The 13,851-nt window shown below is 38.4% G+C and overlaps 1 protein-coding gene across 8 annotated transcripts in view; it reads left to right on the top strand.

The window, feature by feature from the left end:
* Positions 1-13,851, top strand: part of ANKRD42 (ankyrin repeat domain 42) — a 58,288-nt gene that overhangs the window by 18,195 nt on the left and 26,242 nt on the right. For all 8 annotated transcript variants that reach the window (XR_011463110.1, XR_011463111.1, XM_070365196.1 and 5 more), the window contains exons 4-8: positions 1,065-1,184; positions 2,003-2,138; positions 7,235-7,435; positions 11,294-11,419; positions 12,705-12,810. Coding sequence is in view for 6 of the 8 variants with exons in the window: in XM_070365196.1 (XP_070221297.1) it covers positions 1,065-1,184; positions 2,003-2,138; positions 7,235-7,435; positions 11,294-11,419; positions 12,705-12,810 (689 nt within the window). In the remaining 2 variants the exon portion in view is untranslated. The remainder of the gene's footprint in view (positions 1-1,064; positions 1,185-2,002; positions 2,139-7,234; positions 7,436-11,293; positions 11,420-12,704; positions 12,811-13,851) is intronic.

The following is a 13,851-nucleotide window of genomic DNA, read 5'->3' as shown; positions in this document are numbered from 1 at the left end:
GTACATCTTCATATTCTTTGTAGTGACGTAGTAAGCCCTTGGTATGTGGTTTGTGATGATTATTGACTGGTCTGTTAATGAGAGTCAGCCAAAATCATGGAAACTATTCTTCCTAAAACTCTTGGTAGGAATTATGACTAAGTAAACTTTAGCTGAGATACTGGTAAATATAGGCTGGTTAGAAAAGAAAAAGGTCTGAGGGAGATAAAATTGAAAAATGCTAGCTAATAATTTTTTAAACTAATTACTCTGTATATTATATAGAGGGACATGTTGTGTATATTCCATAACCCATATATAGAAACTGGGCCAAGTGTAAATTCATATGGAATCTCCTCAGATGCAGTTAGAAGTTTGATTTGGAGCTTAGAACTGGTCACTTTAATAGTGAAGTCCTTTTATTATATTAAAAACCCAGTTAATAAAAGATCCTGCTTTTGGAATAGAGGAAGTTTAAATTTCAGTTTTATTAGCTTAGCGTTAAATTATTTAAGTTAATTTTAATCTGTGCTCATGAAAAATTTATGAATTATATGTACCTGCTGCTGAGTCACTTCAGTCGTGTCCGACTCTGTGCGACCCCAGAGACGGCAGCCCACCAGGATGCCCCGTCCCTGGGATTCTCCAGGCAAGAACACTGGAGTGGGTTGCCATTTCCTTCTCCAGTGCATGAAAGTGAAAAGTGAAAGTGAAGTCGCTCAGTCATGTCTGACCCTCAGCGACCCCATGGACTGCAGCCTTCCAGGCTCCTCCATCCATGGGATTTTCCAGGCAAGAGTCCTAGAGTGGGGTGCCATTGCCTTCTCCGTATATGAGTATATGTACATACTCAAATCAAAATGTGAAATCAGTTATGAGTGTCTCCTAGGTAATCTTAAAAAGGATTTCAAGCTTTTTCTTAGGACTGGCTAAGAATTTCTTAGACTTTGCGTGTAGCACACATGAAAAAAAGTTATGTAATAGCTTAGCTATATATTAATAAATTGCTTGCCTTTAAATAATCTGCATCTGCATGATTTAGCGTCTGTGTTCACATACATTCCTTCTTATTTCTCTGCCTTCAGGCTCTTATAATCAATGGAGCCAACCTGGCAGCTCAAGATGATCGTGGATGCACTCCTTTACACCTTGCTGCAACACATGGACATTCTTTCACTTTACAAATAATGCTCCGAAGTGGAGTGGTGAGGTGTTCCTGTTAATATGTGAGAATGTATAATCATATAGATGGACTAACATTTGGTAGTCTGGTTATCTCTTCCTGACTTTTTATATCCTTCATAAGACTCTGGACATAATTTGATCTCTCTTTTTAACTTTCCCATCCTTAAACATGGGAGCAATAATTTAATTAAATCTTCAGCAACAAAAAAAACAGCTTAGTGGTACAAAATATTTCAGAGGCCATAGGTCCTTCATATGAGTTCAGAGTTTACCAGGGAAGATTTTGAGGCTTTCAAACACATCTTAACCAGCAATTGTAACCTTTTTGAATTGATATGTGTTTACCCATGTTTCTTTTGTAACTCTTAGTTCATGAACTAATTTACAAAGTGATTTATATCTCCAAAAATTTCATTTATTGTAATATTTATTTTTAAAATTGCAGTGGTTATAAAAAATAACTTCTTATAGGAATTAAATATTTTTCATTAACTCTTGGATTACATTCCCAAGATATGATTTGATCATTTGAATCCATCTTTCATTTTGTTGGTCAGGAACTTGTGACCTGTAAAATGACTAGTTAAGTACCTTTTTAGAAACAGTTTCTACGTGGCAAGTTATAATCTTTTTAAAAAGATTTTAAAATATCATTAGTATTTTATTTTAGCTCATATGTTCAAATCAGTGGTTGCAGTAAACATTTCTGTTATATTTAGTGTTTGCCTTACAGTTTTAATAACAGCTTCTTGTTCTCATTTGTAGAATTAAGCTGCTAGACTTAGTGTTTTTGCTGCAAAATGGGAAGAAACTGAGTCCTTGTGAATGTTATCTCTAGGATCCCAGCGTGACTGATAAGAGAGAGTGGAAACCTGTGCACTATGCAGCTTTTCATGGGCGGCTTGGCTGTTTGCAGCTTCTCGTGAAATGGGGATGTAGTGTAGAGGACGTGGACTACAACGGAAACCTTCCAGGTATTTGCAAAAGCAAACATTTTGACTTTTCATTAATATAAACTTTTCAAATGTTTGAATCATGTTTAAGAAGTTTAAACTGTCATCATTCTAATAGTTCCTAACAAAACTGAGGTAGTAAAATATATTTGACATGAACATTTTTTTTAAAAAATGTATTTATTTATTTGGTTTTAGTCATTCTTTTGAGTATGTAGTAATATATTTTTGTGGTTTTAATTTGTATTTTCCCTGATGACTAGGGATGTAGAACATCTTTTCATATGTTTAATGGCTGTTTAGTTATTTTCTTCTGTGAAATACCAGTGTGAAACTTCTGCATTTTTTTTTTTATTAAACTGTCTTTTTTCTAATTGAATTATAGGGGTCTTTATATATGCTAGATGCAAGCTCTTTGTCACAGGCGTTGCAACTATCTTTCCCATTTAACTATCTTTTCTATGTCTTGCCTTTTCATTCTTTTGAGATATCTTTCGATGAATAGAAGTTTTAATTTTAATGTTTAATAAGCTCTTCCTTTATGGTTAGCGTTTTCTGAATCTTATTAAAAAGTCTTTTCCTACTAGGTGAAGACACTCTTTTGTGTGTGTGCGCGCGCGCGTGTGTGTGTGTGTGTGTAAATTTTCCTCCCTTGGCAACACTGCACGGCTTGAGGTGTCTCAGTTCCCTGACCAGGGGTTAAATCTGGGCTCTGCAGTGAAAACGTGGAGTCCTAACCACTGGGTCATCAGGGAATTCCCAAGGATACTCTTATAGTATCTTCTAGGAATTTTATTATTTCATTTTACGTTTAAATCTCCAGCCCACCTATCACCGACCTTTCTGTAATGCAAGGTAAGGGGCGGTTTCATTTTTATTTAGTACTTTATTGAATTTGCCTGATCACTTCGTTCGTCTATTGTTCACTGCTCATTGAAAAAACATTCAACTTTTATTTCTTTAAAACTATACATTCTAAAAAATGTATAATTATTTTATAACCATTTATAGTATATTTTTAATAGTATAATGTAGAGGTTAAGAATGTGGCCTCAGGACTATACTGCTTATATTCAGATCTCTCTCTTAAAATTATTAATTCAAAATTTATTTTTAAAGCATCTGTCCATCAGTCCCTAGGTGCTGTGGATATCACTGCAAATAAAACAGACAAAAGTGTCTGCCTTTGTATGGTGGTAAGGGGGTAATTATTATTAATAATAATAATAAAAATGAATAAAGAAAGGCAATGCCAAAGAATGCTCAGACTACTGCACAATTGCACTCATCTCACACGCTAGTAAAGTGATGCTTAAAATTCTCCAAGCTAGGCTTCAGCAATACGTGAACTGTGAACTTCCAGATGTTCAAGCTGGTTTTAGAAAAGGCAGAGGAACCAGAGATCAAATTGGGAACATCTGCTGGATCATGGAAAAAGCAAGAGAGTTCCATGAAAACATCTATTTCTGCTTTATTGACTACGCCAAAGCCTTTGACTGCGTGGATCACAATCAACTGTGGAAAATTCTGAAAGAGATGGGAATACCAGACCACCTGACCTGCCTCCTGAGAAACCTATATGTAGGTCAGGAAGCAACAGTTAGAACTGGACATGGAACAACAGACTGGTTCCAAATAGGAAAAGGAGTACGTCAAGGCTGTATATTGTCACCCTGCTTATGTAACTTATATGCAGAGTACATCATGAGAAATGCTGGGCTGGATGAAGCACAAGCTGGAATCAAGATTGCTGGGAGAAATATCAATAACCTCAGATATGCAGATGACACCACCCTTATGGCAGAAAGTGAAGAAGAACTAAAGAGCCTCTTGATGAAAGTGAAAGAGCAGAGTGAAAGAGTTGGCTTAAGGCTCAACATTCAGAAAACTAAGACCATGGCATCTGGTGCCATCACTTCATGACAAATAGGTGGGGAAACGGTGGAAACAGTGGCTGATTTTATTCTTCTGGGCTCCAAAATCACTGCAGATGGTGATTGCAGCCATGAAATTAAAAGACACTTACTCCTTTGAAGTAAAGTTATGACCAACCTAGACAACATATTAAAAAGCAGAGACATTACTTTGCCAACAAAGGTCCATCTAGTCAAGGCTATGGTTTTTCCTGTGGTCATGTATGGATGTGAGAGTTGGACTGTGAAGAGAGCTGAGCACCGAAGAATTGATGCTTCTGAACTGTGTTGTTGGAGAAGACTCTTGAGAGTCCCTTGGACTGCAAGGAGACCCAACCAGTCCATCCTAAAGGAAATCAGTCCTGGGTGTTCATTGGAAGGGCTGATGCTGAAGCTGAAACTCCAATACTTTGGCCACCTCATGTGAAGAGCTGACTCATTTGAAAAGACCCTGATGCTGAGAAAGATTGAGGGAAGGAGGAGAAGGGGACGACAGAGGATAAGATGGTTGGATGGCATCACCAACTCAATGGACATGGGTTTGGGTGAACTCCGGGAGTTTGTGATGGACAGGGAGGCCTGGCATGCTGCGATTCATGGGGTCTCAAAGAGTCGGACACGACTGAGTGACTGAACTGAACTGAATGAACAAAACATATATTAAATAAGGATGTGTTTAGGTTCAATTGCAAAGGGAAGTACAGTGTTACAGGGATCAAGTTAAAATAGGGTGGTGAGAGAAGCCTGCATGAAGAGTTGACAGTTGAGTGAAGACTTGGAGTTGAGAGAACAGGTCTTGATATCCTGGAGGAGAAACATTTTAGGAAGAACTTGAGCAAGTGTAAAGCTCTTGAGGCAGCGTCGTGCCTGGGTGTATTTGTGTAACAGTGAGTAGTAACACCAAGTCAGTATAGTTCAAACAGAAGTGAGGAGGTTAGTAATAGATGATGAGGTTGAGAGGTAACAGGAGCCACTGAAGGATTTTTACATAAAGGTGATCTGTTTAAGAGCATCATTTTTGGCTATTATGTTCATAATACTAGATTGTAATGAGGGTGTGGGCATGAGCATTTAGGAGCTTGATGCTATAATTTAGGCTGCAATTTCTTAGCCAGAGTAGAGGGCAGCAAAGATAGTGAGAAGTGATTGGGGTTTGTGTATCTTTTAAAGATAGAGCCAGTAAGATTTGCTGATTGATAAGATGTGGGGAGTGACAGAAATAGGACTCAGGGTTTTGGCCTGACCTTCACAGAAAGAAGAGCATTTCTAGTAACTGAGATGGGGAGAGTTGTGTATGTATGTAAAAAAGGGTAAGGAGTTCAGTTTTTGACCTGTAAAGTTAGAAATTCCTATAATACATTTCAGTGTATACAACGAATAAGTAGTTAGAGGAATCTGAACTTTCAGGGGGAGTTTTCTAATGGAAAGTTCAGCTGAGAAAGTGTACAGTGGCACGTGCCAATGAAGTGTCTTTCGGATATTGTTACTTAATTGATTCTCCTGAGTTTTTCTGGTCACTTGGGCACTGCCCTATTTGTCCAGAGCCAAGATTTATACATGAATTGGACTGTTTCCCAATGGTCACTTCTCAAGAGGTATAAAGGCTCTCCTGTTGTTTGTAATTATTGCCTCTAAGCTTGTAGTACTCCAGAACCACTCCTTTATTTTTGCAGATTTTGGGGTATGGCTCTCCAGTCTAATTCATTATATTTTCTTTCAGGGATTCCTTAACATTAAACATTTTTTAAAATGTATTTAGTTTCAGTTTATTTTCGTGGCGCTGAGTCTTCATTGCAGTGCGTGGGCTTCTTACTGTTGTAGAGCAGGGCCTGTAGGCTGGGTGGGCTTAGTTGCCTGGAGACATGTGGGATCTTTCTAGACCAGGGATCAAAACTTGTGTCCCCTGCATTGCAAGGCAGGTTCTTAACCACTGGACCACCAGGGAAGCACCCCCTGCCCCCTTAACATTTTTTGTCTGTTCACAGTATTCTTGTCTGTTTTTCTTGTCATTACGACTTTAAGAAATATCTTTCCTATTGTTTTCAAGAATTTAAGAGAAGGAATGGGTGAGATAGTTTGTGTGAATAGATTGCAGTTTTGATCCAGTTTTCTTGTTTATAATAAAAGTAATATTTATAGAAAATGACAAAATGCATAGTGATAAAAATAACATTACCCCATTTGCATAATGACTGTTTTGGTTTATTTCTTCCACTTTTTTCCAAAATATTGAGATAACCCACCTATCACCTATATTACATAGAGGACTTCCCTGGTGGTGGGAGAAAGGGATGACAGAGGATAAGATGGTTGGATGGCATCACTGACTCAAATGGACGTGAGTTTGAGTAAACTCTGGGAGCTGGTGATGGACAAGGAGGCCTGGTGTGCTGCAGTCCATGGGGTCGCAAAGAGTCGGACATGACTGATAATAATATATAGAAAGGTTTTTTTCTCATATAAGCTGCACAGTTTGGATTTCGCTTTCCATGAAAATTTTTTCAGATCTGCGCTTTGGTGACCTTTATTTAGCTTTTCTAGTTCACAGTAAGTGTAACTGTTCAACCATTTAGCCTACTGCTGTGGCCTGACTTGGAGGCTACCTAAGGATAAGTATGCTGAAAAAACGGTCTGTGATCCTTGATTTCCCTGGTGGCTCAGACGGTAAAGCATCTGTCTACAATGCGGGAGACCCGGGTTTGATCCCTGGGTGGGGAAGATCCCCTGGAGAAGGAAATGGCAATCCACTTGAGTACTATTGCCTGGAAAATCCCATGGACAGAGGAGCCTGTTAGGCTACAGTCCATGGGGTCACAAAGAGTCGGACATGACTGAGCAACTTCACTTTCACTTTCATCCTTGCATCCAGAGTACGTCTCTGTTATATAAGAGTGTGTGTGTGTGCATGCTCAGGTGTCTGACTCTTTGCAACCTCATGGACTGTAGCCCACCAGGCTCCTCTGTCCATGAAATTCTTGAGGCAAGAATACTGGAGTGGGTTGCCATGCCCTTCTCTGGGGGATCTTCCCAACCCAGGGAAGGTGGTAGATGGATTCTTTATCACTGTGCCACCTGGGAAGCCCCGTTATTTAGAGTAAGGATAGTCATCTCCCTAGGAGAACTAGAATTAATATGTTATTTCTTTTTTCAAGTTATTTTATTGTCAATCTAAAATTAAATTGTTATTTTCCCTCTCACCTCTAGTTCACTTAGCAGCCATGGAAGGCCACCTTCACTGTTTTAAATTCCTACTCAGTAGAATGAGCAGTGCTTCCCAAGGTTTGAAAGCCTTCAATGATAATGGAGAAAATGTATTGGACCTGGCCCAGAGGTTCTTCAAGCAGAACATTTTACAGTTTATCCGGGGGTCTGAGTATGAAGGAAATGATCCAACAGATCAAGAAAGTAAGTAATAAATTTGAAGTGTTTTTGCATTTAAAAAGCAGAATAGAGAAGAAAAGGAAAGGAGTTATAAGGCAAATATTATATTAAAATATATTGCATATCATTGTTCACACAATTCATCCAGATTCTCTTCTTTGTATGAAATATTTTAAGCAGATATATATATATAGAGAGATTAACATAATGAACATCCTTTATACCACTAGATTTAAGAATAAAATATTAGGTTAGATATACTTGAAGTTTTCTGTTTCAGTACCATTCATTCCCTTTTCTCCATCCTCAGAGGTAACCATTGTTTTAGATTTATAATTCCATTCTGTGGTTTTATATTTAGTATATATGTACTCACAAAAATATGCAGTATCATTTTGTGAATTTTTAGAGTAGGGAACTAAACTGTTGTAACTAATGAGAAATCCTAAAATTCAATAGCTTAAATGATATAGAAGTTTATTTCTTTTATGGGATAGCTTCAGTTGGAGAGTGAATCTTGTTCTGTGTAGTCAATCAGAGACCTGTTGTCATCCTAACCAGCTCTCTCTCTAGGTGTTGCTAATCCAGCAGGAGGTGGGGAGAGAACAAAGTATAAGCTAGGATTTTCAAAGTCTAATTTGCAGTCATCACTTTTTTTAACCTCCTGTTGGCAAGAGGTTAGTCAGTCACATGGCCACACTCAGCCGTGGGGAAGCCTGGAGAATTCAGTAACCAGCTGAGAACCCTCAGCTCTGCTACAACTCTTGTTGCTATGAAAGGAAGGAGGTTTTAGTGGACAACTAGTAGTCTTTGAAACTTTTTTTTTTAACATTGATTGATTGATTGATTTTTGGCCGCTCTGGATCTTTGTTGCTGTGCGCAGGCTTTTTCTAATTGTGACGAGCTGGGGCCACTCTTCAGTGCAGCGCAAGGGCTTCTTCTGTTGCAGGGCACTGGGCTCTGGGTGCACGGGCGTGCGTAGTTGCAGCATGATGGCTCAGTAGTTGCGGTTCAAAGGCTCTAGAGCACAGCCTCAGCAGTTGTGACGCACGGGCTTGCTCCACAGCATGTGCGATCTTCCTGGACCAGGGATGAACCTATGTCCCCGGGATTGGCAGGTGGATTCTTAACCACCACCAGGGAAGTCCCTGAAACTTCTTTTAAAACTTTATAAAAATGGCATAAAACAGTATGTATTCTTCTCTGACTTTTTTTTGCCAAATGTTATGATTTTTTGGAAGGGAAGTTAAGAGCAACCTAGATAGCATATTCAAAAGCAGAGACGTTACTTTGCTAACAAAGGTTCATCTAGTCAAGGCTATGGTTTTTCCTGTGGTCATGTATGGATGTGAGAGTTGGACTGTGAAGAAGGCTGAGCACCGAAGAATGGATGCTTTTGAACTGTGGTGTTGGAGAAGACTCTTGAGAGTCCCTTGGACTACAAGGAGATCCAACCAGTCCATTCTGAAGGAGATCAGCCCTGGGATTTCTTTGGAAGGAATGATGCTAAAGCTGAGACTCCAGTACTTTGGCCACCTCATGTGAAGAGCTGACTCATTTGAAAAGACCCTGACGCTGGGAGGGATTGAGGGCAAGAGGAGAAGGGGACGACAGAGGATGAGATGGCTGGATGGCATCACTGACTCGATGGACGTGAGTCTGGGTGAACTCCGGGAGTTGGTGATGGACAGGGAGGCCTGGCGTGCTGTGATTCATGGGGTCGCAAAGAGTCGGACACGACTGAGCGACTGATCTGATCTGATGATTTTTTGAGGCTTATTAGACAGATAGATGTATTCTAGTTTATTCTTTTTAGTTTTTGTGTAGTATGGCATTTAATAAAAACATAATTATTCCATTCTCCAGTTTGATATTTAGATTGTTTACAGTTTTCAGTGTTACAATCCATGTGGTGATGAATATTCTTAAAAGTGTCCTTGTGTGCATGTGCAAGATATTCTTTAGGGAAGTGCCTCCCTACCTTTTGCACACATAGCCTACACTGAAGATGATACTTGGGTGGCACACTGGTGCCAGTGGGTGAGACTTCTTGAGGTGTACTGCCTGTCTACTCTGAAGACTGAGAGTTGAGAGCTCTGCCTTGGTAAACACTTGGGAAATTCTACTTTAGGCTTTGTTTGGTGGGATACGCCCATCTTCAGTATAAATAGGTATAAATGCTGCATTCTTCATCAAAGTGGTTGTAGTAATTTACACTCTCATCAGCAATGTTTGGTGAGAATTTAGGCGAACAATATTCAGTATTGTCAGACTTAAAAATTTTTGCCACTTAGTTGGGTATGAAGAGGTTTAACTTGTGTTTTAATTTGCATTTTTTGATTACTAATAAGGTTGAACATTGTTTCATAAAGTTACTGGCTGTTCTAGTTTACTTTTCTATGAATTGCCTGTAGAATTGTTGTTTGTCCTTTTCTAAATTACTTGAGTTCTTTTATATAGTTCTGATACCTATCTTTTATTAATTTTATCTGATATATTTTTTCTCACACTGTGACTTGTTTTTTCACAAATGATGTCCTTTTTTTTAAAAAACAACTTTATTAAAATATGATTTATGTACAATAAACTATATTTAAAGTATGCAGTTTGAGTTTTACTATATATCATGAAACCACTATCACAATCAAGATGCAAAGCACTTTCATTACCTCAAATATTTTTTCATACCCTCTCATCCCTTCTTTCACCCTGGCCTACACAACCACTGATTTGTTTTCTGTCACTATAGATTAGTTTGGGTTTTCTAATGGAAGTCTGTTGAGATTCATTTGTATTATGTATATTAGTAGTTCATTACTTTTTATTGCTTAGTAGTATTCCATTGTGTGGATGGCCCATATTTTGTTTGTGCATTCTGTCTTATTGATATTCCATTTATTTACCAATACTACAAAGTTTTGATTACTATAGTTTTATAGTAAGACTGGTAATCAGCTACTATATTTTCAACTTTGTACATTTAAAAATAATCTTTGAGTATTCTAGGTTGTTTTCTTTCCATACATAAAATTGAGAATAGCTGTTGCAGGTTGTTAAGAGGGCAAAATGAGGCAGTCCTTATAAGTGCTTACTGCCAAGCTTGACATTCAGTAAGGGTCCAGTGTGTGCAGTGGTTATCATTAAAAACATTTTATTAAGTATTTGCTATGTGCTAGGTGCCAGGTCAGTTGCATGCACACCTGTAGATGTATACACACACATATATACTTTATCTGCTTCCAGTTTCTTTTGTTTTCATCACTTCCTTATAAACGGAGTGGTCTGTGCAAATGGAGAACTTGAGACCAAGTATGCTGCTGCTGCAAAGTCGCTTTAGTTGTGTCCGACTCTGTGTGACCCCATAGATGGCAGCCCACCAGGCTCCCCTGTCCCTGGGATTCTCCAGGCAAGAACACTGGAGTGGGTTGCCATTTCCTTCTCCAGTGCATGAAAGTGACAAGTGAAAGTGAAGTCGCTCAGTCGTGTCCAACTCTCAGCGATCCCATGGACTGCAGCCTACCAGGCTCCCCTGTCCATGGGATTTTCCAGGCAAGAGTACTGGAGTGGGGTGCTATTGCCTTCTCCCGAGACCAAGTATATCTTTATGCAAAAGGTTGAAAATGACCATCTCCTTGTATTTTGTGGTGGCCTGAGAGAAACAGGGGAGATGACATGAATAGTTCTGGTACAGTATAGTCCTTTTGATATCCCAAGGGGTGGAAAGGCACATAATAATAATCTTATTACTTTTCATTGCATCAACTAAACTAATTCTAATATAACATTCTCATGATATTGAAACCTGAAATATGTGACTGATTAAGGCAGGGAAAAAGAATGAATTCCTGTGTTTACTGAAATACTAAATTTTTTTATTCATAGCTTTAGCATTTCCAGGTCATGTGGCTGCCTTTAAGGGTGATTTGGAAATGCTTAAGAAATTAATAGAAGATGGAGTAATTAATATTAATGAACGTGATAATAATGGATCAACTCTTATGCATAAAGGTAAGTTATGATTCCTGCTTCAGTTTTGACACAATTTCTGTTGAGTTACTTTGGAGAAGGCAAACACTAAGCAAGGTGTAAAACTGTCATCATATTTAATCCTTATTGTAGTTTTATGAAGCAGTAGTGTATTATTCTTATAAATATGACATCAAGGAAATTGAGGTCCAGAGGGATCAGATTTGTTTTTTAATGTTCATTAAAAAAATTGAAGTTTAGTTGATTTACAATGTTTCAGATATATAACAAGGTGATTATATTTACATATATGTACATATTCTTTTTCAGATTCTTTTCCTTTGTAGATTATTACAAGATATAGTTCCCTATGCCATACAGTAGGTCCTTATTATTTATTTGTTTTATATATAGTAGTCTATCTGATAATTCCAAATTTCCCATTTGTACCACCCCCCTCAGGTTTCTTGACTGAGGTTGCACAACTAGTAAGAGCAGAGCTGAGATTTCATTCATTTTCTTCATCATTTATTCATCAACTCTGTAGACGTCTGTTATTTCTGTATGCCAGCCACTTTCTAAGTTCTGTCCTGTCCTCCAGTCTGTTGTTCAGTGAATCTAAACTCAGATCTTTTTAGATTATTGAACTCCACCCCCCCCCGCCCCCGCACAGTTTCCCTGAGTCTTGAGATGGACTGAGGAGGAGGGGAGAAGTTAGATGAGCATATAATTGGGTGATGGGCACCAGGTACGAAAGCATACAAGCTGAGTTGTGGAGATGAAAATTAATATTGAGTGCATGTGTTTTAAGGAAAGGTAATGAACAGTTTAGGTAATCATTGAGGAGCCTGTAAATTCTGAGTTGTGAAGGTCAGAGGTATAAACTATTTATACAAGATGACAGGATTTTTCAGTCTTTCACATTCACACAGATTATACTCACATTTGGCCTGATACAGAATTGGTCAGGAGCTGTGAGTACAGTCGATGAGCACTGGATAAGGGTTAGCACAAAGCATATAGTTTCAAGTCCATTACTTATTGGCTGTGTGATGTTAAATAAATATCCTCTGTGAACTTGAGGTTTTTTGTATCTGTATGTAAAGTTCCTACATAAGGGCTGAGCATAGCAAACATTTGATTAAATATGTGTCTAATGAATGAATAAATGAAATAGAGAAGATAACATCTGGCCACCTACTTTTGTTGATTAGTGTAAGGATTAGTATTTACAAAAGTATTCTCTAGTGGTACTGTCCAAAGTTTTAGAAAATTGTTTACTGATTTTCTGTGTGTGTGTGCATTTTGTTTTGTGTGTTTTTTACAGCTGCTGGGCAAGGCCATATAGAGTGTTTGCAATGGCTAATTAAAATGGGAGCAGACAATAACATTACCAACAAAGCGAGGGAGAAACCCAGTGATGTGGCTAAGAGGTATCTCTATCTGTTTTGCTTCTGTCTTTGTTTTTAAAATTTTGCATTTATTCTCCTGTACTCAGAATTCTATCTCTGAAGATTTCTGAAATTATAGGACTCAGTCAAATGCTGATGGCATGATAATTTTCAAGCTGAACTGATGTTTGACAGCGTATCGGCTCTTCTCTCTAAAGCAGTACTTTTCAGTTGGGAGATAGTATCGTCCCCTTTTTTCGTGGGGTGGTGAATTTGGAAATGTGTGTGGAGGGGTGTTGTCACAATGATGGAGACCATCACTGATGTTTCATGAGGTCAGTCCAGAATGCCAGACATTCTATAGTGCTCAGAACAGTGGTGTACAGTGAAGAATTGTCCCACCCAAATGCTGGTACCTGTTGAGAAATGCTGTGTGATAGAAAGGAGGAATCAAAAGGAGCTGCATGGATTTTGAAACAAATTTTAATATTTGTATTTGAATTAAGTGTAACACCCATTATTGCTCACTTGGAGCTCATTTCAAATCAGGTCCTCAAGGAATACTTAGTTTATCCATTTGTTCATTTGATTGTTTTTCATTCAGCTTAACCATGTTCCAGGTGCTGTGGTTAGCATTAGAATTACTAAGATGAAAAAACTTAGTCCTTGCTCTCAACAACCTTATGGTTTTGTGGAGAGATAAATGTGCAAATTAACTTTTATTAATTATAGTTACATTATCAGTACATGTTATATATAGGATCTTCCCTACCCAGGGATTGAACCTGGGTCTCCTGCATTGTCTGAGTGACTTCACTTTCAGTTTTCACTTTCATGCATTGGAGAAGGAAATGGCAACCCACTCCAGTGTTCTTGCCTGGAGAATCCCAGGGACAGGGGAGCCTGGTGGGCTGCCATTATGGGGTCGCACAGAGTCGGACACGACTGAAGCGACTTAGCAGCAGCAGCAGCATCATTATCAACTCAGGCTAACTTTTGTCTTTATTTTTAAAAATAGATTTATCAATAAAGCACACATATTTGTACAGTACAAACTGATGAATTCTGATACATGTATATACC

Source organism: Bos mutus, chromosome 29 (genome assembly GCF_027580195.1).
Source record: "Bos mutus isolate GX-2022 chromosome 29, NWIPB_WYAK_1.1, whole genome shotgun sequence".
Classification (NCBI taxonomy): Eukaryota; Metazoa; Chordata; class Mammalia; order Artiodactyla; family Bovidae; genus Bos; species Bos mutus.
The sequence above is the reverse complement of the archived record's forward strand: the minus strand, read 5'-3'. Positions and strand labels throughout refer to the sequence as shown.